This window comes from Misgurnus anguillicaudatus, chromosome 2 (assembly GCF_027580225.2).
Source record: "Misgurnus anguillicaudatus chromosome 2, ASM2758022v2, whole genome shotgun sequence".
NCBI classification, from domain to species: domain Eukaryota; kingdom Metazoa; phylum Chordata; class Actinopteri; order Cypriniformes; family Cobitidae; genus Misgurnus; species Misgurnus anguillicaudatus.
In genome coordinates this window covers 48,147,901-48,175,899 of record NC_073338.2, presented here as the reverse complement: position 1 = coordinate 48,175,899, position 27,999 = coordinate 48,147,901, and the positions used below count along the sequence as shown (strand labels likewise).

Below are 27,999 nucleotides of genomic sequence, written 5' to 3'. Positions count from 1 at the left end.
AAGCAACGACGCTCCCATAGTAGAATTCGAAACGTGGCGTGTGGCGTCGTCACATGAGTTCGTCCATACGAGTGTGGAGAAGCGACGGAAGACGCATGATTTCCTAACACAATCTGCTTTTTTCACCCCGACTAGGCAGACAGACGAAAAACTCAGTTTTATACGACAACACTTCGACGCTTTTACACCCGTTTTTATGCATTTTGCGCATTTACTTCACAGTAAACCTAACTGTTAGCATTAGCCGCATAGCTCGACTTTATTATTGCGTCTGTGAACATTGACTTCAGCTTTGATCAGCCTGCCCGTGGATTAATCGTTCATGTTGGCCTATCTCAACCGAAGACTCATTTTTCTTATGTGCAACCGCAATGTCACATAGTAAACACAATCTGTTGTGTAATTGCTATTCGAAAGGCTAAACAAGTGTGGTGAAGAAAAAAATCATCTTGTAACACTGGAGATCAGATCCAGGAAATCTATTCAAGAGATCAGACTGAAGCATTACTGATCAAGTACGACGAAACCAGACCAAACAAAGAGGACGAGGATCTACAGCCACATCACTTCATATACAAGGGCGAATAAAGCGCATTTAAACAGTCTGATATGATGTTTCCACAAGCTAGGCACTCGGTAAGCGTCTCATTCATTTACAGTTATACAATGAATCACCTGCTGTAGCATTGCATATATTCTCAGATTTCCAGCATATGCCTTCGTTTATGTTGCTGAAAGTACACGTGCCACTGTTTCAGGTTGCAATGCAGTACTAAAAATTACCCATGGTGCTTTAACGTGTTTGTTTGGCTTGGTATAATGGTATAGAACCGTGTTTTATGGACATTGTACGATGTAAACACCATATTTGTTGATGTTCCTTGGTTGTAGATCATATTATGGTTTCTTTGGACATGCATCATGGTTTTGGATGAGTATATTATCATGTTTTGTGGACATTCTACAATGTAAATTGCATGTTTTTTAGGTTATACCATGTTCATTGGACATACCATGGTTTCTTTGGATATCGTGGTTATGGATATTTATAGTGCTGTGTGTGTGGTGGACAGGGTTCAATGTAAACCAGGGTTGGATAACGATTAATCGCGATTTAATATGTTGCAGAATAAAGTTTTTGATTTACATCATATATTTGTGTGAACTGAATAATAATGATGTATATATAAATATGCACACATGCATTTATAATTTTAAGAAGAAACATATATTTTTATATTTAAATAAGTATTTGTATATATAATATAAATTATACATAAATATACATTACAAATGTATACACATGTTAATATTTCTTAAATATATACATGCATGTGTGTGTATTTATTCATACATGCATGTATATATTTATTCACAGTACACACACATATATATGATGTAAACAAAAACCTTTATTTTGCAATAGATTAATCGTGATTAATCGTTATGCAATCCTAATTAGGGCTGAGTATTGGCAAGGGCCTCACAATACGAAACGTATCACGATACATGGGTCTTCATACAATACATCATGAGACAATGCGTTGCGATACATTGCAATGCTTTTTCTTTTTTATCAAAAATGTAACAAATAGAGCTGATTTTTTTTACTTTTTTTAACCAAAGTGTGTCCACACGAAAACTGCAGGTGTTTTAAAATGTTCAGCCATTTTTTCACTCCCGCTAACTTCTGAGACATTAGCCTCTTTCGCACAGTAATTCTGGTAAATTACCATGAATTTACCAGAATGAATTTACCAGTAAATACAAAAATGTGCTGTTCACACATGCCGTGACGTTCCGTCTTTTTACCAGTAAGACATCATTCACACATCAGTATCAAAATACAGGTAAACTCGAAGAGAAAGCGGAAGTTACCTGTGGCGCCGGGCTGGCGAGCTCCATGTCGTATTTGTAAACAATGGCGGGTTGTGACTTAACATCGTCGGTCCGTATTTTGTTGTTTTCACATCTCTGGCAAACGGTCGCAAAGTTGCTCGTGACCAAACAACATTGCGTTAGGTTATTATTTTTTTTTTAAATATCGATAGTAGAGATGGAAATATCGATACAATGTCATGGAAAAAAGTATCACGATAGTTAGCTGTATCAATATTTTAACACAGCCCTAATCCTAATGTAAATACCATGTTTTTTGGGTTTCCAATAGTTATTATACCATGGTATCTTTTGACGTATTTTGGTTGTTTAATGGCATTATTTGTAAGTACTATAGTTAAACTGAACCATAATTATAGCGCATACCATGGTGTCTTTGGACATGTACCATGGATATGTGTAGTACTGTGTTTTGTGGACATTTTAATTGACAATTTTTTAGATGTACTTTTTTTTACTATGGTTATTGAACATACTATTGTTTCTTTGGACAAGTAGCACGGTTTTGGATGAGTGTAGTATTATGATTGGTGGACATTGTGCAATAGAAAGGCATGTTTTTAGATGTACTGTTGTTTTACTATGGTTGTTAAGCATATGACGATTTATGTACTAAGGTTAGGTTATGTATAGTACTGTGTGTAGTGGACAGGGCCTAATTTAAATACAATGTTTTTCGGATGTCTTATAGTTATACCATGGTATTTTTTGGCATACCATGGTTATAGATAATATATAAAGTACTGTGTTCAGTAGACATATTACAATGTAAATACTAGGGCTGGAACTAACGATTATTTTCATAATCAATTAAGCGGCTGACATGGCTGCAGCAGGCGTAGTGATATTTATGCACTGCCCGAAAATAGTCCCCTTGGTTATTTTCAATAGCAGGGGACTATTTTCAGGCGCCTCCTGCAGCCATGTTACAGCAGCAAAGTCCTTGATTATTACGCCAGAATGAGAGTATAGTCCTAGTCATATCTGCCTAGAAAATCACAAATTTTCCGTCGGTCTTAATACACGATGTAACTACAGAAGGGTCAAGTTATAAATATGAAAATATCAAAACTCTTTGGTTATTTTTAGCGCGATGCAAATTGTCTAATCAGATTCAATGGACTGAATGGATTCAAAACAGTAAAATTCAAATGTTTAACTCTAGGGGAGCTGGAAAAAAGTGAAGTGTCGCTTTAAATGTAAAAAAACATTCTTTGTCAGCTGTCTATATGGATGTCTTGGTGAATACATTTATTCCTCAAGAGTAGGGATGTCAAAATATGCAATTTCCCATATTCGATGATCATTTAAATTAACGATCAATCAATCGAATAATCGTTAACAGTAATAGTGCAATAAGCCATTACAGCAGTGACATATAGCCAATGACATAAAAGTGTGCGTAAAAATGCCAGCTTCCTCACGCGAATTTAAAGATTTTATTTTGTCTAAATAACATGCTAGTAGGATTGTAAAATGAGTCAATGCTGTTGGTGTTTTGATAAAAATCATCAATTTAATCTCGTAATGAAATATAATTAAAGACACAGTATAACTCCACCTCATAACGGGCACTCCGTCGGATGAAAGTCCGTGCGTCCATGACAAAATAAGTTTTCATTATCATCAAGTGTTTTTTTTCTAGTTGTTCACCTTGCTTTCTGAGTCGTTGATACATCGCTTGTTGTAATTATATCCAAGAAGCACACAAAGGGCAATTTTCCCGTCGTCACCTCAGCTTTAGACCTGTGGCGTACTTTCAGCAAAGATGCTTATTATGAAGACTTCAACCTTCCATTAGAAAATCCGTTTAGTGTGTAGCGCCTCAGCCAGTAATGATGATGATCAATGATATATGTTGTAGGCGTTCAGAGTGTAACGACAGTCATTTTTAACAGTTTCTTGCCAGAATGTAAGTTTTACATTTTAATCTGTTTATTAAAAATGGCTTCTGGTCTCCTTCCCTGTGTAAAGCAGTGTTAGCAGCGTTGCTATGCTAATCTTGCAGGCTTCCCTGAAAAGGGTCTTTGCTTTCAGTAACTGTGTTTAGATTTTCGGCATCGGAACCTCTCAGATCCACTGCGGATGCCATTTCATTGCGTTACCAGCCAGCCTTGTCTCGAATGATGTTATAAAGCCCAAGTGAGTGTTTGGCATCAAGCATCGTTGTGATCATGGCTAGTTTAACTTCGTGCTTGTTTAATTTTTTCACCAGCTGTGTATGTGCTTTGCGCAGGCGCCGGACACACGTGCTTGCTTTGTCGACAATCATACATTTTTATCGATTTAATTCTTATCCACAATTCATCGAAGATCGATTAATTGTTAACATCCCTACTCAAGAGCATTGTTGAGTCTTGATATAAAACAAAGTTGTCGCGTGAAGTGATGACTTCAAGCGTCCTCGTCGTTCTCGCTCACTCTGATTGACGTGTGGGCGTGCTTTTCCAGGGGAAATGCCCATAAAAGGAATATGATACGTAACATCTATCCATGGTACCTAAAGCCCGATTTATAGTCGTGCGTAAGTTCTACGCGGTAGCCTGTGCATAGCTCTGCATAGCCTAGCGCTGTGATTGGTCCACCAGAACCCCTCCCGTCAGGTAAAAAAACTGCGTCATAGGTATTTCCGTTTACGACTGTGAAAACAAAGATGAGCCAAGTTGAGGAGTTATTTAACTCAAACTGCAACAAAAGTCACTGTTTATTTACTTCCATCATTAATGGTCTTCTCAAATCATACACAACAAGTTGCTGTTTCTTCTTCGTTTGTGGGTTAACTTGCCAAGCTGCTTCTTCTCTGACGGTCGCGCTGCTACTGTGGTTACACGCGTGGATACTGCCTACCAGCACTCTGCGCGTGTGTTTGCACGTCGATGCGAAGGACGGTGCAAAAGTATAAATGAAAACCGACGTGGAACCTACGCCGTCGTGGCTACGCCTTAGGACCTACGCACAACTATAACGAGCCCTTAAGGGGTACCCATGTTGGAAAAAAACTTTCAGAAACTTTTAAGGAAATAGGAGGCGTCACAAGCTCAACTTTTTTGACACTTTGCATTTGTTTAATATGAGGATTATGATGATTACAACTCTTTAACTGTGTTAATTAGTCAGAATGCATGAAATACAACAAATTTCATAATCTATTATTATCGTTTTGATCAATTAGGGTAATGCAATGGTTGTTGAGTACCACTTTCCATTAGCAAAAACTTTGTTTTTCATGGTATTATTTGCAAACACTTATGTTTATATTTATATATTACATATTATCCAAAGCAACTTAAGGGCTCATTATAGCTGTGCGTAGGTTTTACGGTGTAGGTTACGCGTTAGTTTTTATTTATACTTTTGCGTTGTCGTCCGCGTCAATGTGCAAACACACATGCACGTCAGGCTACGCAGAGGCTACGGATAACCTACGGCGTAGACCTTACGTACGACTATGAATTGGACTTTACAGTGCATTTAAAATGTTTAACGCTTTATCAGCTCTCTGCTAATGCGGTGCTCTTCCATTTGAGCTGCAGAATCAAGTGTAATGTTGCGAAGATGTGAAATTGTGACAAACCCATTATAAAAAGAATTTTTGCTGTCCCGAGATGCATTGAATAATCATTAAGTCTAGTGGAATAGATCACTTTAAAAGATTAACTCTAAATATGTATCAGTGTTCACCACAGAGATGATAATAATCGTTTCACATTTAAGCCTTGATAAATGCTAAAAACCACATGAGTGGCTTTCAAATCGTTTTTCATGTCATTGTATTTCTGCGGTCTTATGTAAATGCATGTAAATACAGTGGTCAGGTTTCAGGCAGCATGTATAAATGAGAGTGGCTGTGAATGTATTCTGGTTTAGGTCGGGTCTCTGGGTCCGAGATGCTTGTTTGCACACCAGTTGCCTGGTTCCCTCCCTATAGAGGCTTAATTGTGTCGTTTCCATGAATTGTTCCTGTGCACACAGTGGGCAGCTTGTGTTAATGAGTCCCCAGTCATTATTTTGTTTGCACTCGAGTCTAATTGCCTTTCCCCCGAATGCACACACAGACATATGTGGGCACACAAACACAGAGACGCTAATGAAAACCTCCTCGTGAGAGCTACTTTAAATAAAGCCTTTTTGCTATTTCAGAGAGCAGAAGTTGAGAGATCATTGTGCTGTATCTGTTAAAATAAAAGAATGGGATGGTTGGACATCTGAATTTAAGAAATTTCAATGCCATTAGATGATTAGAAAATGCATGGTTCTATATTTCTAGCTGTCTCACTGTTACTTTAAAGGGCACCTATTTTGCCCATTTTACAAGATGTAATATAACGGCGTTTAGTTTGGGTCGGTCGGGTCAGCTCACCTCACTTTGCCGTGGTTAGCTTTTCCATCAAGTTTGGTATCACTTCGCAGTGGGATTATAGCCGTATCGTTATATTTGCGCTGCCTACTGCTGTGACATCATACAAGTGAGAGCATGGTTGTACATTCCCATACATTTATTATTTCTCAGTTCTCCACAAAATTAAAATTGGCATATACACATATAATGCTGACGTGCTCGTCGCGAATGTTCCGCCACAAACTGCAAGTTTGGAAAAAACTGGTATGGTGTTCCTGATTCTAAATCTGTGGATGTTTTTCATCGCTAAAAGGGAGTTTGGGAACTTATAGCAGAGCACAGATGACATGTTTGCTCGAGCGCAAGCTAGCATGAAAGTAAAGCTAATCTTTTACATTATAGCGATGACGCTGGTAGTGACGATTCTCTGAGACCAATTAGTGATCTACAGTGTTTTCGCTTCACATTTGGTATCAGCTCGGGTCGCTTGGAACCCCAACCGAGGTGGTACGAAAAAAGTATTAGGTACTACGTACTGCACCCAATGGAAAAGCTCCCAAAAATAAGCCTACCCGACCCAAACTAAACCAAACCGTGGGGTTCTATGCAAAGGAAAAGCGCCATAAGTCTCAGGTGTGCCCAGAATGTGCGCATGGATCAGCTCCTCCGTGAAGGAAAGAATGCGCATCCTGGTGAATTTCGAAAAGATAGAAAAAATGTGCAGTAACTCAAAGTCTTGTATCTTTCACAATTACTCTAAGACCATAATGCCAATTTCGCGCGTGGAGCAGCAGTTATTTCAATGAATTATTTGAGACCCTTTTCTTTAAATTTGTCTTGAAATAACGGATTAATACATTAAACTCTTGGTTAAGAAGTTATTTTGATGTCTTCTTGCTGCTGATGAATTCTTTAAGTACACTGTCCAAAACTGGGCTTTAAGCCTCTTAAATGTCAGCAGAAATGGCCATCAAGAGAAGATTTACAGCAGGATCTCAAATCATGGATTAGAAGTTACTGTTGATTCCTCCATTTAGTCTTTAGTCTTAGAGGTTTACTGTTATGAAATTCAGAGCCTTTGGAATCAAGCCTTTTGGTTGATTAAAGATCACAGAACACCAATCTGATGTAAATCTTGGGTATGTATAGAGTAGTATTTCATCCTTCGTATGTCCAAAGAGTCTTTCGTGTTGTCAGATTTATAAAGGACAGAACAGCCTTTCCGTTTTTTCTAAGAAAACCTCTGAACTCATGCATGCATGCCTCAAATCCTGGAAGCTGAGTGAGGCACGTCACATTGAGGAGCTCACCCCGCGACCACACGCTCTCACTTCCTTACAGCCAGTAGCGGAGTGGCAATCGGGAGAGTCGGGACTTTCCCAGTGGGCCTGTCTGATAATAGTTATACATTTGAGTTATATTAGCAACACCGTCTGTCGGCGTGATGTGCGGCTGATTCCCGCCGCCCACTGGTCAAACTGTGCAGCCTCTCTGCTCAACAAAGTATATAAAAGTGCTGAACCTGTTCGGCAGGTCCAACATTTTCCAGGATTTATAAAAATACGGGGATCCGTGAGCGGTCCCTCCCCAAATGGCATAGCCTGTCGACCTTTGATGTAAAAAGCCGCTGAACACCTAATTAGCATGGTAACTTTGCACTATACCACATTATATATTTCCTACTATGTATATATGATTTTCATATTATATACGCAGGGCTCAAAATTAACTTTTTTATTTGGTAGCACTGGTGCTCCCAACTTTAAAGAGTTAGGAGCACCAGCAAAAATTTAGGCGCATCCATCCAAAAATTAAAAAGTACCACAACTACAATATAAATGTTAATAGATTTATTTTATTAAAAATAAAACACCACCACTAGGCTTTACACGTCCTATGGCCAGCATTTAAAAGTTGGTCTTCTATTTTATTTTATTTTATTTTTTGCTGCATAAATTCCTAAATTAATACCCAAATGCTGTTGAAATAGTATAGCAGCAATAATAATTTAACAATTACAGGTAACATGATTAAGATTACATAGAAAATCTAGCACACACGTAAAACACTGATTAATTGTGACATTACAAAAGTGACCCTAATATAGGCTAATATATATTGGTATTGATAACTGCATTACCAGGATGCTTTTACTACTAAATAGGCAATGTTTTAAAAAATACAACAAAAACATACCATCAGCATTGTCGTATTCCACAGCAACATGGACCACAAGGATGTTTGTCAAATGTCCATTTACCAGCGCATGCGCACATACACCATTAAACACACTGACAGACAGGTCGGTGTCTCCATCAATAATAAACACATTTGTCATGACACGTCTTGTGTTTTTGGCACTTTCGCCATGTTTAAGCAAGGTACGTCTGGCGCTTAAAATGTTTTGATTCCGCCATTAACACCGTTTTACAGGATTTACAGTAAACAGTTACATTTTCATAGACACTCGAAATCTTTAAGCCACTCTCTCTGAAAGGTTTAACGTCAACTCGTATTTTCCGGTGGTGGAGTTACATTTGAATCCCGATCGTCGTCAAAGAAACAGTAATAACCTTGGCTGTAATCGTCTCGCTCTCGTCATGCTCGCGACGCGTTCGTCTTTTCACATTTCCGCGCTTCACTGAAACAAGGAATGACTGACGCTCATATTAGCCAATCTGCGGTCTTCATTAAACGCAAGAACTTAATGGTGAAATTTGATTGGTTATGTATTGTTGGAGAGAACACTGAACCTGGGACAGCGCCAGCACGCAGTAACAAAATCAACGCGCGTCAAAACAAAATGGGCCGTCGCACAAATGCTCCCAAATATATTTTAAGGTCGCACAGATTAAATTTCGGTCGCATATGCGACCAAAATGGTCGCAATTTCGAGCCTTGTGATACGCAAGTATTAAACGGCAAGAATTGTCTCATCTGTCTCTATGGCTCAGGCTAAGGCTTACATCCACTTCTCCCCAACGTGACGTCATCGCTGGATTGCGTTGATACAAAAAAAACACGTTAATACCAAAAAGGTAAAAAAGTATTTAAGACCATTTTTGAGACATTTTAAAAATGATATACATATCTTGAGTGAATTATGTACCCATTAATCAACATTGGTGGTTAACCTGCAACACGCTCTTTAAGTTGGAACCGCTTCATCAATCAGTTGTAAACGATTGGCAAATCGGGGCCTTGTTTGTAAAGCAGTCATCTCTGAAATGCAGTTAACAAACATAATCCCATTCACAATTACCTTGCTGTCTGGAAATAAAAAAAAAACTGCATTTACTGCGGCGCTGTGTCCCTGTTGTTCGGGCGGTGCGCGGCGCTGTGTCCCTGTTTCTCGGTCAGCGCTGCGTAAATGTAGATTAGGGATGCTCCGATCGATCGGCCGCCGATCGGTATCGGCCGATAATGGCATTAAATGACTCGATCGGTGCTCGCTAAATCTGCCGATCTCATAAACCGATCGTTCTGTTTACTTTTGTCATCAAAAGGATCCTGAATGCGGTTGCAATTAAAGACATTTTTTACGTAGGCGGTGGCTGAACGCAGACAAGCAGCTGTGAGGAAAATAAAAGTTTAAACGCTCAAAACTTTAAGACGCATGCAAATAAGAAACTTTTGGCATGAGGATGCAATTGTCCGTGATAGATATGTGTTGTATACGCTGTTTGATGGGGATGTGAAGACGCCTCGCGCTGTTTACCGGAGCGCGTCCTCATACGCATATCTCTGTAAAGGCAAAGAGAGACATACAAATCTGCACGCTGCACATGAGCAACAGGTTGTAAAGCATCATAAGCATTTTTACAACCTGTTGCTCATGTGCAGCGTGCAGATTTGTATGTCTCTCTTTGCCTTTACAGAGATATGCGTATGAGGACGCGCTCCGGTAAACAGCGCGAGGCGTCTTCACATCCCCATCAAACAGCGTATACAACACATATCTATCACGGACAATTGCATCCTCATGCCAAAAGTTTCTTATTTGCATGCGTCTTGAAGTTTTGAGCGTTTGAACTTTTATTTTCCTCACAGCTGCTTGTCTGCGTTCAGCCGCCGCCCACACACACAGCAGCCTGTCATCAGTGCACGTGAACAGAGCGATCTCTCCCTCACGTCTTAAAGCTGCAGTAACCTAATTCATCTCTCAATAAAATCACTCTCTGCTCTTGACTAAAGAATTTTTATACTTCATACGAATGCGTGTATATTTAATTAATACAGTAAAGTCTGTGAAGTGTTTTATTTTCAGTACTTTTAGGAGACATAAGCCTTTTTAAAGCCATATTAAATTTCTCTTTGCAGAATAAATATTTGTTGTGCTTATTTATTTGAGTCTCTATTAAAACAATAATATACCTAATTACTGCAAGTAATATAACAAAGGCAACATCCGTGGTATTATTTTATTTAGAAAGATTGTAACAGTTAGTCATCAAAAAGCTTGCATATCAGCTTTAAAAAAATTGGTATCGGTATCGGCCGATCACGAAGATGAAATCGGTGATCGGTATCTGCTGCAAAAATCCTGACCGGAGCATCCCTAATGTAGATGCATAAATATACATCTGAGGAACCATTCAACTTCAAAGCGTAAATAGTGCAGTACGAGTTGTATGCACCAAACTTTGTTCAAACTTTGTTTTTCAATTTTATCCTAAAATTGAACAGAGATGTTTACTTTAGTTAAGAACTCCAATAAAAGTGCCTCTTTCTTTACAACCCACAATGAAGTTTTCAGAATCTGAACTTCTAAGAAGTTTAATAGATCAACACAATCATTATAATATCATGAATGAGCCTGATGCTACATTGTTTCTCTCATTTTGAACTAATGTGAGTGTGTAATTGTCACATTTCATTTGTTACTTTGTAACAAAGGCAATCCATAGTCGTGAGCGTTTAGCACACGCTTTCTGTTGCCACTCAAAATACCTTCATTGTCTTCATAGCAAGGCCCTGGCAACCAACACCGAACACCTTAGCAACCACACACCCCTCTCTCTTTCCTATTAACACGTGTGTAGAAGGCTGAGCACTCAAGCATCGCACACACACAGAGGTCTGGCTTCATTATGTTGGCATTGTGTTGTGAGGGTGTACAGGGGTCTGTGGGACATTATTAAAGACAACTGAATTAACAAGACCCCCCTCTCACTACAACACCCCCAATAGAGAGAGGTTAAACCCCCCTGACACACACGCACACACATTGCTACTGCTTGTTAATGTGTTTGTGAAGCTCAGTCATTGTGTGAACGCACACACACGCACACATACAGAGCATGGGTGTAATTGCGAGATGTTTTTTGTCTGTTTCAGAGGGAGTTGAGTGCGCTACATTGTCTGTTCCTGTGCTACAAAAACACACCAGACGCAATTTTGGAAACAAAAATGCGGATAAGACCCTGGAGAGCTGTTATTGTGTGTGTGTGTGTGTGTGTGTGTGTGTGTGTGTGTGTGTGTGTGTGTGTGTGTGTGTGTGTGTGTGTGTGTGTGTGTGTGTGTGTGTGTGTATGTGTGGCAGATGTCTAGGGCAGGGAGGCCAAAGTCCTTCATTAGCATCACAAAAGGGGCAACATTGGAGGGCATTTACCCAAACAATAAGATTTTATTATATTTTTTTGTTTCATCCTAGTAATTTAACTGTTGATGTTTTTAAGTCTCTGTTGTTGTCCCGTGACTCCCATTACTCCCTCACTGCCTCTTTTTTCTTTGTCACTGGAAAATGTTAATACTCAGCATTTGAGTTCACAGTTGTTGTTGTTTTATTGAGGTATCAACTTGGTCTCGGATGTTTCTTCTAAAATTGCTTACAAGAAATAAAAACAGAAACAACTGAGATAATTAACTCATTTATTTATTTGTTTTTTACTCATTTATAACAAGCCACTTGATTGGTGGACTATAAAAGAAGCTGATTTGTCTAATTTGTCATAACTGCAACTTTCTTAGAACTGATGCCATTTATCCGAGCACATCATTAAAGCCCAGGCGCTCTGAAATTTCCTGAATGCCAGGGTGTGGGAAACCCCGCTTGCTGGTTTTCACCCTGTGCCCCTAACAACCTCTCTAGTGCAAGGAAATGTCAGAGCAGTGCGTATTACAAGCTCGGGTGCGAGGAAGAGTCCGAGTTAGGGCCGCATGATTAATCACGAATCACAGTCTCGATTCATAAATATATGCAATCTTATTTCTAAATGACGGCAATTCACTTGCATATTTTTCCCTGTATTCAGATGCTGCATTCACGTGTTCACGTATTTACATAATAATCCAAGATGCTATATGTGTCAAACACTTGCGTGACGTGTAAAGGCGCCAGACCTAAACACATTCGGTTTTCTTGACGGATTTGGAGCGGCAATTTTCACAAAAAGAGAGAAAAACCGCGCGCCATTGCAGAAAATCCTGGTGGCTACGGAGTGACGATGCAATTTTGGTTCCGGAAAAAAGCAAGGAATAACCTCTGGACGTTTCCGAAGGCTGCAAACTCCTGAGGTCGCATATGCAGGATGCATACGTCATTAAGCCTGGTTTATTTAAGTTAACCAAGCATTACATTCGCAAGTCATACATATTACAATAATTTCTGATTAACTAAGAAAAAACAAGCGGATTGTCAACCATGGACAAAAATCGGGATTCACATTTTATCAAGAATTGTGCAGCCCTAGTCCGAGTCATGCACTTTGCAAGTTTAGGTGCTAGTAGGACTCCGTGCCCCACGTGCGTTAAACGCTCTTGCGCAAAGTGTAGCCCACAAACCCTCTCATGCGAGGAAAAGCATGCAATGCCCATTTTAATGTGAAACTATGATGATGATAATGATAATAATTAGGGGTGTCACGGTTTTCCAAATCCTCGATTCTATTACATTTTCGATTCTAAGGTCACGGTTAGGGATGGGACGATTACCAGTTTCATGATTAACCACAAAAAATGTCCTGGCGGTTTTTGCACAAGAAGGCATTTAAGGGATAATGCATTGTTTTCATTCGGGGTAAACTTATTAAACAGAAATAATTTCAGGGACATGCAATATTAAATTGTGATTTTCAAAAATAAAACTTGTTCAAATGTTTTCAGTGTGTGTATCAGTTCTTTTTGAACATTTCCATCTCATTTGAACAAAACCATGTTAATATTGATAACCGTGATTTTCATACCGTCCCATCCCTAGTCACGATTCGAGAGCTGCACTCTGTCCGAAGTCAGATCAGGTAGTAGAGTTGTAGCAATACATCCCTCGTGTTTAAAATATAAATCTCTGAAAAGTTTTTTTCCCCGCTTGGCAAGCCGACCGGATGTGACATGAGGGCGTGGCAGCATCGACAATCCCATTTTTTTAATTCGAGGTTCAAGGTTGTGACTTAATTTCGTGACACCCTTAATAATAATTTGAAACTAGGATGGGCAAACATGCCAACTATCATCATAAAGGCCCATGAAGACTATCATCCATATGCCTGACTATCGTCGATAGACCATAGCATCGTTTATCGGCACAACCCTATTTACTACTAGAGGTAGACCAACTAATCGGTACCGATTAGTTGATGGAATAATTGCAAATCGCAAAATTCCATGCCGATAGTTCTTCAGAGCTGTGTTGTTTGTTTGATATTATTATAAAGTAATTAATTAATCTGTAATCTGCAAGTACAGACCAACCGGTGTTATCGGTAAAATTCACTATCGGTCGACCTCTAGTTGCTAGGTGTTTGCTTTTTAAATCCAGTCTTCCTGTCTCTCTCTCTCTCTTTTTTCCTCTGGCTCTCATGTTTATGGGTTACAGGTGCTGGTGCTGGTTTTTGTTCCTCTAATTGATTTTTAATAGCATGAATACTACAGGGATTACAGAAACACATTTCTCTTCTCCCCGAAAGACACACAGTGACACACATCAGAAGAGATGTAATTTTATGTGTATTGTGAAAAATACTAAAGAAAAAATTGAATTGGATTATATTTGTCAAAAGCACAAAGAATTCAGTAGTTTTTACCACATTTATCTGGTCAAGCTCATTGTGTTTTGAGTGCTCAAATTGATCTCTTTAAATAGATGTGTCTGATTTCACACTGAACACAGCTGCACTTACCATTTTACTCTCTCGCTCTCTCTCTCTGGTGTAATGGTCTTTCTGTCTTGTACTGGGGTCATAGGTCAGTCACCCCTGTTTAAGCAGGTCAAAGGTGCAAAGAAGCTTTTTTGTTTTTTTGCAAAGCTTTATTTTTTTGTAAGCAAACCTCAAACGTGTGTGGTGGAATTGTTGCAACTTGTTTGTAACGGGATAACTGGAAAAACTGGGTTTTAGTGACGTTCTGTTCTAGCGGGCTGTGAGGAACTACGATTGGTCACTGGGACATTTGGATGTGTCAGCACCAGATCTGATTTCTTTTTTTCATTGGCTGTTTTCCAGGCTTCGTCTCAATCGACACAGCCGCTCAAATTCACCACGTCGGACTCTTGTGATCGCATCAAGGATGAGTTTCAGTTCCTGCAGGCACAATATCACAGGTATGTAAACAAACAACCGTGTGTTTATGTCAGTCCTGCCTCCTGCCCAACGCCTGCCAAAACATTCATATCCATATATTGAATTGCATTATACGGATTAAAGGGATAGTGTACCCCCCCCCCCCCAAAAATTGTCATAATGTACTCACCCCCATGTTGTTGTAAACCTGTATACGTTTTTTGCTTCTGTTGAAGATATTTTGAGAAACTATAGTAAGTTGATGATACGCATTGACTTCCATAGTATTTGTTTTTCCTACTATGGAGGTCAGTGGGTACCATCAGCTGTCTGGTTACTATCAATTATCAAAATAATCTTTTTTGTGTTCAACAGAATAAAAACACTCATAAAGGTTAGGAACAACATGAAGGGAAGAAAATGATGACGATTTTTTTTACTTGGATAAACGCTTTCGATCAAAGCTCACACGACACTCCGTTGTTTACCTTCCTTGCCCATTTGAACTCAACATCACTAAAAATACGACACCGCCCGTGTGAATATCTCACCAGGATGGTGTGAACGTTGCTTCCTGCCATCAGCTGTCAGCACTAGAGATAAGAGCCACTGTGTAAGCGAATAAAGGACATCACACATCAGAGGAAGGAAGAGGGAAATTGAGAAGAAACAGATTAATGTGTTGATGTTTTAAGATCTCAGATGTGCCTGCAGACCGCTCCAAAGCTTTAAAAAATGTTTGTGGCTTTCAGGAAGATGCCGTAGTAAACAACGTAAATATTTTCCTTTGGTTACTGACAACTTTCACAAACACGCCACAATACTGTCAAATAGATCCGCTTTTACACGACCCTGTAATGTAAAGAATCAAAATGTTGTAAACTTTGTTGGAGAAGTGTTAATAAACTCGACACAAACACAATCCTGTAGGCCGCCGTCATTTTCGAAGACTTGCACTTTGAAAGCCGTCTTCAAAAGGTTGCATTTTAAGGACCCCAAGGGGCATTTGGTAATAAGATGTTTTCGTAGATCGGATCACAAGTGGATGACGCTAAAGACAGATGTAAACTGTGTTCAAAACGCTTTGAGCTCGTTCACTTTCGACCGCATTCAGACGTTGTTGAAAACACATTGCTTTTGTGGTTGAAACGCGCATGTGGTCGAATGTGTTTAAACAGCCACAAGAGAAGCCACCTACTTTCTATCTATTTATCTAATGTGAGCTACTGAGCACAATGTTTTACATCCTTTCTGACTTCTACTGTGAACACACAGTGTGTACAGCGCTATCTTTAGGCTTTCATTGATAAAATCTAAGCGTCTGTTCTACGCGTCTTTCATTAGTTTCATTTTGCAAGCGTGTGAAAATTGCGCGATCTTATTTCCTCAATTGCGCTGAAATATCAGAGAAAGCTCTTACATAAACGCGTACAAACACTGTGCAGCATGTTTACTAAAAACACAAGCAGCGGACTCAATATTAGTTTGTGTCAATTTAAACCCGTCATTTCTACATGAAAGCAGAGGGACTCACCCACAGTTTTCACAGACCATCCCCTCAGTAATCAGGACAAAAGCGGTCGAAAGTGGACAAAAGAGACGGATTTAAATACCAGGTGTAAACTTCGAATGTGTCTCTCTCGTCCACGTGTGATCCGATAGACGAAAACACATCTTAATAACAGGTGTAAACCGCCCCCAAAACGCCATTGGAGCGTAAATGAACCGACAAACTTTTTCGTTTACATTTAAACCCCCAAAAGCCTGTTCAACACCTATCACAACTAAATAACACTAGGGCTGTCACAATTATGAAACTTGGCTGACGGTTAATTGTCTAATAAATTTGTGACGATTATGACAATTAATTGCCTGTTTTAGGACTTTTAATTCTCATACATTTTTTGGTTTGTTCATGAAATCATTTTCACACATTGTTTTAATTATTAAATTAAATATTTTGCAAGGTTTACCTGGCAGTAAATATTAACACACATAACACATATTAAACCCGTTAATTGGCGCTGTCCCGTGAGCGGGACACCTACTATATATTTATTTCAATATTTTCTATGTAAATGTTAATCTATCACGACAAACTATATATTGTTGGAAAGGTCTAAGAATGTAGTTTTCATATTTCAAAACCTTTTAGCAGTAATAATAATGCAGTAACTGTAATTTATTCATTTGTGACACAAGAATGCAGAAAACCTCCCAGCAAACCAGCACAAACATCAGTTATTTGACAATTTTATGTATTAAAAATAATACTATATTGCATTTCTATTTATTACAAATAAATGTAAACTGCTTTAAAAAAAAAAATGAATATTTTCACCTCCAGACACTTCCCTAAAAAACGTTGAAGTGTCTTCTTTAAAACAAAAAATGACCAAAATTAAAACCAAAATTAGGCTTCTAGACCAAAAAAAAAGGCCAGAGTTATACTAATTTAAAGGTGTATATCACCTTTTCACCAACCCCCCACTCAAAAAGGGCTGCGCCAGTTAAAGGGTTAAAAGTAATTCAATTCAATTTTATTTATATAGCGCTTTTCACAATAGTTAATTGTTTCAAATAATTAACTAATCAATACAGTCTCTGAAAATAACTGAAAATAAAAATGCAATCAAATTAAACCGACTATACCAGAACAGGCCTTAAATAGTAGCCAATATGTATCGCATTACAATGTTAGTTAAAAAGCGCCATATGATACTGTCTCATTTATACAGGTGCTGCAGCTCCCTCTTGTGTTTTTAAAGAGATGTGCAATAATTGCGGTGATCTGAAATCGGTTATTTAATCATTGTGACAGCCCTAAATAACACTATATCTCATGCATGCAAGATAAAACCCATCTGAAAAAAAACAATTGTGACAAAGAATGTAAAGATATTTAACATGATTGCAAAAGACAGACATAGTGAATTTCTCTATTAGACTTGTAGTCTAGCATTTTATTTTATTCTGTTATAGACATATCTGTATGTATATTTTATCTATTTATTTATTTGAAAAATAAAAAAATCAAAATCCATGGTTTGAGTCATTATATATTTTTAGTAAAACGAATGTCTTTTCAACCACAGTATAACAATTCTATTTCTTTGTCTGTTTTTTGTCAGTCTAAAGTTGGAATGTGATAAACTGGCCAGCGAGAAATCTGAAATGCAGCGTCATTACGTCATGGTGAGTAAAATGTGCATAATTATAACATTTACAGATTTATGCATTTGGCAGACGCTTTTATACAAAGCGACATACATTACAAGGTACACATTTTTATTAGTATCTGTGTTCCCTGGGATCCCCAAAGAGCAAACCTAATATACCATAACAAGTCTTGCTATATTGAGTTTTTTTGTGACTTTCCTAACTACTTAAATGTAACCAGACGGGTGCAACGTCTATGTTTTAGTTAAAATATTTGTATTTATATTCCCATCCAAGTTTTGTCTGTCGCAAGATTCCCTGCACAATATTTAATCACTTTTTTATTTTAATGCATTTTTAATTTTTGTCTACACTCTCAGAAAAATAGGTACACAATTTGTACCTAAATGATACATATTAGTAGGTACCGTCCCAGTGGCAGCTTCTGTACCTTTATTCCACCAATGTTTAATTCATAAAAAAACTTTTTTATAATACATGTTTGTATGTATTTTCATTTGTCGTTTGTTTTGCTGTTTTTCTTTATTCTTTGTATTTGGTTTCTTTATTTAGTTCTTATTGATTCGTCTGCGTTTTGTCTCTTTTTCTAGATCTGAGTGGTTATTCGCTCATTTATTACCTTTCAGCGTATTTCATTCGTTCTCTTTAACTCTCTGCGTGCTGCTCTCTTCAGACCCTCGGGTGGTTGCACCTTTTCATACATGTATCATTGATCAGTCGAATTGCGAGTGATAATGCAATGTACACTTATTGATCTCTCGCTGACCGATCAATAGAAACAAGCATGCGTAACAGCTGTGTCTGAGCGAGACCTCCGGTGTTTGGCCTGGATGAAGAGATCAGCTGCTTTAGCCCAGAAATAAACACTGAATACAGCCGCCTTTGTCTGCTCCCTCCTGCCTGATCTAAAAAAAGCTCATGTTACATTTTCTTCTTGAAATATCTGTTTTGCTTGCAAGAAGGAATCCGGCCGTGTTTAAAGTTATCTCGCGCAAATGAAACCCAGAAACCATGTCATGCTAGGAAAAGTATGCAATGCGCATGTTAATGTAAACCTATGATGATAATAATAATAATAATAATAATAACCATCGCCAACTATCGTCATAAAAGCATCTCTTGGCGATATGTCTGATGATCGTCGTTACACAATACTATTGTCTATTGGCACAGCCCTAGTCCCCAGTGCTTTTATCAACCTAGAACAGCGGTTCCCAAACTTTTTTTCCCAACCGGGTTGGCGCACCCCCCCAATCACCACTTAAAAAAAAAATAAAACGCAACAAATCTTTGTTGTCTTGCCCTAAATACTTATGTTTAATCATGCACAAATAACCAGGGACGTAAAAAGTTGGGTGTAAGTCCTACGTTGGGCTTAGCTACGTCTAACATTGTGAAAAATATTTACGCCTGTTGCCCAATCTGAAACTACGACCAGACGCAGCTATGCTCAGCTCAGTAGCTGTCTTCTAAGTTTGTATCAAAAACTAATAAATTATAGTTTTTTATTTAAAATAAAAGCGATTACAAAGGAAATGTAACAACCCAGTAACTTAGTTTTGGTAAACCATTCTCGGCAAGCATGTGAAAAAATAGCTCGATAAAATTTGGCTCCCCTTGTGATGTCAGATGAATTTTTTACCATGTTTTCCCCAGTTCAATTTTCTGTAAATACATGCAAATAAAACATCATTTTTATTAAGAATTTGGCAGAAATGTTTTTAGTAGTTGACAGAATGCAACAAAATTATCTTTTTACTTCAACACATACCTATAAATAGTAAATCTAGAAAAAGTCTGAAAGGGACCAAAGCTGCATTTATGTGCCAATGAAACAGGCCAACATACACCTGTTTTTCATAAACCTCAAACAATTTCCAGCAATCTAATGAAAAATGCATTTAAAAGAAGTTTTCTTAGGACTTCTCGTCATCTGCACTTTGATGCAAAAGCTGTCCTTGGGACGGTACCTATTTAACTCTTTCCCCGCCATCGTCAATTAAGAGAAAACGCTTCTCTGCCAATGACGAGTTTTTAGGGCAATCTATATTTCTGCTATTATCCACCAGGAGGTGCACTTACCCAACTTATAAAACCCTAAAGAATCCACTAATCCAAAAACAGTAAAAACAATGTATTTTTTAATTATCGCTCTGCATCTGATCTCTAACAAAAGTCCTTTACAAAAATGCAATTATTTCAGCCATTTGTTCAAAATTTTGTCTTTTTTAAAGAAACCTACACATATTTGAGAGGTAATAAAGGAGAACAGATAATAATAATAAAGTAATAAATAAATTAATCATATTTTTTAAAGCAGAGGGTCTGTTCTTTCATTTAATATATTGTATATTTATATATTTAAAGAAAATCATAAAAATGCTGCCGCTGTCTGGCAACTTCAAAATAAAATGCTGGTGGGGAAAGAGTTAATAAGGCCCTAATAGGTACCCTTTAGGTACAAATATGTATACCATTGAGGTACCAATATACACTCTATATTTGCTACGGTCTCAGACTCTGCACCTTAAATGAAGAAAGATGTGTTCAGTATTGCTGTGTATATTTGCTATTCTCAAACTTCCTCTTCATGTGTTTCTGTCTGCAGTATTATGAGATGTCATACGGGCTTAACATTGAAATGCACAAACAGGTAAGAACCACAGCAGGCTCTCTTACTCCCTGTCTTTTAAATCGTTCCTAAAAATAAATGCTATTTAGACTTGCGTGCGGTTTCTTGAGAAATCACAGATGTTGCCCCGCGTTGTATGGCTTGTGCATATGCAGCATCCTGGATTTAGTTGTCTTGCATCTCACATTTGTGCAACTTCAGCATCCCCAGCTGTCTCATTATTGGAAGTAAATCCAAGAGTAATGTGTGTTTGTTTTGTCCGCAGGCAGAGATTGTAAAGAGATTGAATGGGATCTGTGCGCAGGTGTTGCCGTACCTGTCTCAAGAGGTCAGACTGTGTGAATTATTTATGATACACGCACTACAATGAGTGTCAGACTCATTAGTTTGATATAAGAAATGTTTGGTTGCCTCTTAAGGGATCTGATGGGGCTCTTAATGTTTGATGTAGAGTTTATTCTAATAATTGTGACCCTACATGTGAAAACCCATTTTAGGGGATTATACTTTTATAAAAAAAAATCTGATAATCTACTCACCCCCATGTCTTCCAAGATAAACTTTGTTTGCAATGGTGGATCGTCTACTTTGCTTCACCTATCCTAAATGTTTTAATGTACTGTAAATGTTGCAATTCAGTGCTGCCCTGACGGCCTGGTAGAGTAATAATTTGAATAAGAAATAATTTGTATCACGTATGTGTCGATTACGGCCATTCGCGTGTAGCAGTGGGGAGTATAGCTTGTAAGCTCTGCGGACGTGTACTCGCCCGAGTCGAACGCGGATGCAGAAAAGAGTATACCCGGCCCTTAACTCGCCTTCATGTAGCGCAGGCCTCAGTTAGTCGCATACTTGCACTTGTCATAGTGTTGGGCGATATGCCCCATTTTGAGATCGTCCTATCGTCAGCCTGTGAGATCGCTGACACACGATAGTATCAGGGGGTGGGGCAGTATTTTACTCATTTATTGAAACTACTCCCCCACTACTTTACTTATTACAAGTCACTTGATTGATGGACAAAAAAGAAGCAAGGGCAACAACGTCATGACCGCAACCTTCTTAAAACTGGTGCCATTAATCCATCCGCGTCATTAAGTGTAAAGTTTCCTACGTGCCAGGGAGTGAGAACAACAAACTCGCTGGTTTTATCCCTCTGCACGCCTAACAAACTCTCTAGTGCAAGGAAATGTCAGAGCCGCGCATTTTACAAGGTCTGGTCCGAGCAAGAGTCCAAGACGCGCGCATTCAGGTCCGAGCAAGAGTCCAAGACGCGCGCATTCAGGTCCGAGCAAGAGTCCAAGACGCGCGCATTCAGGTCCGAGCAAGAGTCCAAGACGCGCGCATTCAGGTCCGAGCAAGAGTCCAAGACGCGCGCATTCAGGTCCGAGCAAGAGTCCAAGACGCGCGCATTCAGGTCCGAGCAAGAGTCCAAGACGCGCGCATTCAGGTCCGAGCAAGAGTCCAAGACGCGCGCATTCAGGTCCGAGCAAGAGTCCAAGACGCGCGCATTCAGGTCCGAGCAAGAGTCCAAGACGCGCGCATTCAGGTCCGAGCAAGAGTCCAAGACGCGCGCATTCAGGTCCGAGCAAGAGTCCAAGACGCGCGCATTCAGGTCCGAGCAAGAGTCCAAGACGCGCGCATTCAGGTCCGAGCAAGAGTCCAAGACGCGCGCATTCAGGTCCGAGCAAGAGTCCAAGACGCGCGCATTCAGGTCCGAGCAAGAGTCCAAGACGCGCGCATTCAGGTCCGAGCAAGAGTCCAAGACGCGCGCATTCAGGTCCGAGCAAGAGTCCAAGACGCGCGCATTCAGGTCCGAGCAAGAGTCCAAGACGCGCGCATTCAGGTCCGAGCAAGAGTCCAAGACGCGCGCATTCAGGTCCGAGCAAGAGTCCAAGACGCGCGCATTCAGGTCCGAGCAAGAGTCCAAGACGCGCGCATTCAGGTCCGAGCAAGAGTCCAAGACGCGCGCATTCAGGTCCGAGCAAGAGTCCAAGACGCGCGCATTCAGGTCCGAGCAAGAGTCCAAGACGCGCGCATTCAGGTCCGAGCAAGAGTCCAAGACGCGCGCATTCAGGTCCGAGCAAGAGTCCAAGACGCGCGCATTCAGGTCCGAGCAAGAGTCCAAGACGCGCGCATTGAGTTCACGTGCATGTGAGAAGAAATCCGCACATTATATGCTCTCTCGTGCAAAGTAAAGCCCACAAACCCTCATGCAAGGAAAAGCACGCAATGCGCATGTTAGTGTGAAACTATGATGATAATAATAATAACTATCGCCAACTATTGTCATGAAAGCCCGCTATTAGCGATATGTCTGAAGATCGTCGATACACAACCCTAACTTGTCGCATACTTGACAAAAAAGTGAATTGTGAAGACATTTTAATCATTCAATATCAAATATCGTCATATCACACACCCCTATTTTAAAGTTTTTCACGGAAGTGTCTAATGGTGCTGAGCGTTGCCGTGGGAAACGCACAAGTTGAAAATTTTAACATTGTCAGAAAAACGCACCGTGTTAACCAATCAGGAGCTTGCTCTAGAAAGTGACGTGATTACAGAAAGCGAGCGGAGTCAGAGTAAAATTATCACAAAAAATATTTATTTTATTGGTTTTACCAACAACTGCCAATAGGTGTCAACGATTTGCTGCATGCTCTTGTCACAAATTAATAAATGACTGTCATTGCATTTAGGGCTGTAGCTATCGATTCTTTTTGTAATCGATTATCTAGCACTTAATCGATCGACTAATCGAGTAATCGGATATTTTTTTAAACAACCAAAACAAATTATACATAACGAAAATTATGTGGCTGTAAAATGATCAAGCATTTGGCTTGAAAATGAAAAAATAAAAACAGAGGTATTGATTCCAACTCCAACATTTGGCTCGAAAACTAAGCCTATTTATTGCTATTTTTACCTATTTACTGATTATATGTGCCAGTGCCAACAATAAAGCAATTTAATTTATTAATATGCACAACAGGTTTCATACTGTAATCTAGCCCTGACATCAAAGTTTATGGACATTTTTACTCTCCATCATCGCGCCAAATAAATTCAAGATGTATCACGCGCTATGATGTGCTTCCTGAACACTGAACAACTGTCCGTGTGAATCAGATTCCTGTGCGTATAGTGCGCGTCATAGGAATTTAACGAGGCTTTGAGGCAGAATTTTTGCCTCGAGGAATTTTTGTAATCAAGTAACTCGATGAATCGTTTTCAGCCCTAATTGCATTATTATTACTGTCGAAATGTTTTGAAATATAAAAACTTTAACTTTTCCAGTGGTATAGTTTGTCATGATAGATTAAAAATGTCCATGCAAAATATTAAAGTCAACTCTGGTGTCCCGCTCATGGGACAGGAAATAAACCACAATCTTGTACTGGTCATGTGACTCACCAGCGCGACCTTGCGTATTACGCAATCATGCCAAAAGGTCATGCTTTACATATGCGAAACGCACACTTGCGGACCATTTAAGACAATAAATTGACACAAATCGGTAGTCTCGCATACATCATCCGTGACCTTTCTACGTGATTATGTAATACGTAAGGTCGCGCTGGTGCATCACACGGCTAGTGCAAGACAAGAAGTTGTGGTTAGAAAGTACTTTTTTTTGCAAAAATTACATTTCCGTATATAAGACTCTTATATCTCGGTTGGGATCGTTTAGAGCCCTTTGAACTACATTGAAACTGTAAACTCTTGAGGTCCACTAAAATCCACTGTATGGAGAAAAATCCTGAAATGTTTTCCCTTAAAAAACTTAATTTCTTCTCGACTGAACAAAAAAACCAAACATCTTGGATGACATGGGGTGAATAAATTATCAGGATTATTTTAATGAAACTGCTTCTTATAACCTTGATATATTTAATACTGACAAAGTAATAAATTGAAATCAATGTAAAATCAGTACCAAACTTTGACGCATAATTTGATTATAATACTAAATTGAACAGACATGATGACATTTGTATACGTATTTGTAAAGCACCAGCAGCAGGTCCTGGGGGCGATTGAGAGAGCCAAACAAGTCACTCCTCCTGAGATGAACTCGATCATTCGGGTAAGCGTGCGTGCAAAGTTTTCCCCGACATATTTCTACGCTACGTCCGTGTTTTTGTTTCATTGCTTGTTTGTTTAATCGCAGCAGCAGCTTCAGGTTCACCAGCTTTCTCAGCTTCAAGGTTTGGCGTTACCCATGGCCCCTCTGCCAATGGGCTTGACTCAGCCCACCATGCCCGCCGTCACCTCCAGCTCTGGTCTCCTGTCGCTGTCCAGCATCCTCGCGTCTCACGCTCACCTGGCCAAAGAAGAAAAGAACGCACGCGACGCAGCCGACGGCCACCGCGATGACGACGCCGACAAATCTGACTAGCACAACGGAGACTGAGAGGGATGACAGGAGGAAGAGAAATCTGTTCAACCATTTCCACTTACTCTTTCTTTCTCTCTCTAACTAGATTCAATCTTACTTTCTCTTGTTCTTCCTCGCTGCAGTCTGTCCCAAATATTCTGATATGAAGAAAATGAATCATTTGTTTGAATCGAAACTTTGATTCACTTGCTTCACTCACAGGCATTATTACTGATGTTCATATTTAGCTATAGAGATTACCGTAGTAGAGACTTGGGTGGACAACACTTTAGCAATCAAAAAAGCAGCCAATCAGAGCACCCAATACATCATAGTAGTCATAAAACGCACCCCTGTTAACCATTCGGAGCATTGTTTTGCATTACATTTTCTTCTGAATATGTAAAACTATTTTCTCTTGTTAATTATTTTTGCTTTTTTTGACTTTTTAAGGTTACACACACACACACACACACACACACACACACCATGGGCCTGATGTATAAATGTTGCATACACAAAATTTATATATAAAAAAAATGTGCATCTGAAATCTTATAATCTTGACCACATGTCTCTTATATTTTGACCACCCGCAAGCTTAACTAACTAACCTTGCATCATTATGGAAAGAAGGTCCAAAAGCACACTTGTTGGTTAGTGAAGCACTTGCATTGGTCGGCTCTGAACCCATCACAATCCGATCCAATCCGTGTTAACCAGTGATTATCTTCTTACCGAGACGTTAACTTTCTCGAAGCCTTGAGCAGACACAAGTCCCAATAGTCTAAGCGACAGTACTGTCACATGTGGTATATGCGATTTCAATAGAAAGATCGAACAATTCTCACTGAAAATGATTTGTCTAGCGTTAGTTTGCAGTGTATGTTGTTCCACGTGTGGCCAGAAGGTTGCACTGTTTAGCAAATGAGTGCGTTTTGGGTTATTTGTAAAGATGTGAGAGGATGTTTAAAATGGCATACTAGCATACTACCATTCGTAGCGTAGACATTATCTGCATGAAATACGTTGGATGACTACGTCTGCTAAAATGTGCATTAACGACACTTCACAAAATCGTGTTTCCCATAATGCACAGCGCATTTCAAGACTAACAGAAGTAATACGGTTTTAAAGGGATAGTTAACGCAAAAATTTGTCATCATGTACTCGCTTTCATGTTCTAAACCTGTACGAGTTTTTATTTTATTTTGATGAACACAAGAATATATTTTGATGATAAGCGCACAGCTGCCGTAACCATTGAAACAAATATTATGGAAGTATTGGGATAAATGATGGTAAGCACACAGTTGATGGTACCCATTGAATTCCATCATATTTGTTTTTCCTACTATGGAAGTCAATGGTTACAGTCAGCTGTATGCTTACCATCATTTATTAAAATATCTTCTTTTGTGTTCATCAGAAAAAAGAAATTCACACATGAGGATGAGTAAATAATGACAATATTTTAATTTTTTGTGTACTGTCCCTTTAAGTAACTTTCTTGGTTACTCTGTAAAGGGTTGCCAATGATATAACTGAACAGATATGCAATGCCACAATGAAACATTATTGTTTGAACACTATTTTGCATGTTATATGTTTCCCATAGTACCTCCAAAAATAGTAGGTTGTAGTCTGCGTTTGGTGGTCTGCAAGTATTCGATTTCAGACATAGACATGGCGTTTTAAAGACATGCTACCTATGGGTGTGAATAAGTGATGGTGCATTATGGGTATTTTTAAGTCAAGTAAATGTTTATGTGCCCATAATTCATTTCTTTTCATTGTTATCACGTTGACAGTGCTCATGTGTCAGTGTGGTATACATGCTGAAATCTAGTTATATAAATGGGTTAATTTTATTTTAATTTTAGATTTGATTTCACTCGAAAGTTTTTCCAAAGAAAATGAGAAAGGGTTAATTTTTAAAACGATGCGTGCTGCCGCGATGGGCCAGTTTATATACATATATAAATATATCAATATACATATAATTTTGTAAAGATTTTTGTATGTATAAAGCTACATTTATGGTGTATGCGTGCCGGAGGACACCCGAGACCAGTTTTGAGTCGTGGATGCTGTGATATACAGAAATCTGTCATTATGTAAAATGGTCTGGCTGCTTAGTTGCTTCACATTCAATACCTCTGCCCTTGTCTCTATACTTCTGCTGGACCTCAACTGAACCCCCCCCCAAAAAAAGTGACTCGCACATTATCTTTGATCTAAGATTGCATTATTAAATCGTTGATTTGTGTTCAAATGAACCTTGAGCATGATGTAAAGGTGGTACTCCACCTCTTCTTTTCGAAACTCCACCCACCTCCACGTGTAGCCCCTCCTTCTTCTGATTGCAGTACTTATTTGCAACATTTTTAAGCTTAGTAGTGGGTATTTTTAAAAATTTGTGTGTGTGTGTTGTATGTGACGCAATGATGTACCTGATGAAAAATGTATGTTGTTTGTGTAATGGAAACTGTTATTATAACTTCATTTAAAAAAAAATAGTTAGAAGAAAAAAAATTAATAAAATGTTAAAACATTTACTATACCCGAATGAGAGATTGAGCAGTAAGGAAGTATTTATTGTGCCTTACAAATAAATGATTCATTGGAACTTTCTCTCTTGTTCTGTTTGTTTTATATTTGCATTTCATGCATTTATCAGAAAACTGCTTAAAGTGCATTATCTGTATGTATGTTTATTATATCTCTTCTGGCATAGCCCTCAAATGTCCTCTGTGCCTCCTTGTCCTTTTATTTGGTGTTTGGAAAAAGTTTCTAGTTCAGTGTGCCAGATGTCATTGATTTCGGCTTGTAATTTGCAGTAGAAGGCAACATTTTTGGTGAAAAATTAATTAAAACTTAAAGTTGGTTCCCCAAACAAAGCAATCGAAAGACCTAAAATAAAAGTTTTAAGGATAACTTGGGTAACTAGTATATGTTGCATTGGAAAGTCATTCTTTAAACATGTCTATTCATGTTTTTATAGAAGAAGGACACCGTAGGCATTTAAAACAGCATAGGGGTGAGGACATGACAGAATGAAAATGTTTGG

The 27,999-nt window shown here is 38.9% G+C and overlaps 1 protein-coding gene across 2 annotated transcripts; it reads left to right on the top strand.

The window, feature by feature from the left end:
* The first annotated feature begins 21 nt into the window (after positions 1 to 21).
* Positions 22 to 27,562, top strand: LOC141351005 (TLE family member 5-like). Of its 2 annotated transcripts, none has more exons than XM_073856968.1 (7): positions 22 to 636; positions 14,677 to 14,774; positions 17,865 to 17,928; positions 20,522 to 20,566; positions 20,811 to 20,873; positions 24,564 to 24,638; positions 24,723 to 27,562. In XM_073856968.1, the coding sequence occupies exons 1-7, from the start codon at positions 610 to 612 to the stop codon at positions 24,948 to 24,950; spliced, it is 600 nt and encodes a 199-aa protein (XP_073713069.1). In that variant the 5' UTR covers positions 22 to 609; the 3' UTR covers positions 24,951 to 27,562. The 2 variants fall into 2 exon arrangements, with proteins under 2 accessions (XP_073713069.1, XP_073713070.1); XM_073856969.1 differs by having other exon boundaries at positions 26 to 636; positions 24,726 to 27,562.
* Positions 27,563 to 27,999: the final 437 nt, after the last annotated feature.

Bases quoted from the DNA above. Each gene is read 5' to 3' on its own strand.
- LOC141351005 (XM_073856968.1), top strand. From the start codon at position 610: ATGATGTTTCCACAAGCTAGGCACTCG. The intron at 637-14,676 runs GTAAGCGTCTCA...GCTGTTTTCCAG, and splicing joins TTCCACAAGCTAGGCACTCG to GCTTCGTCTCAATCGACACA. The intron at 24,639-24,722 runs GTAAGCGTGCGT...GTTTAATCGCAG, and splicing joins AGATGAACTCGATCATTCGG to CAGCAGCTTCAGGTTCACCA.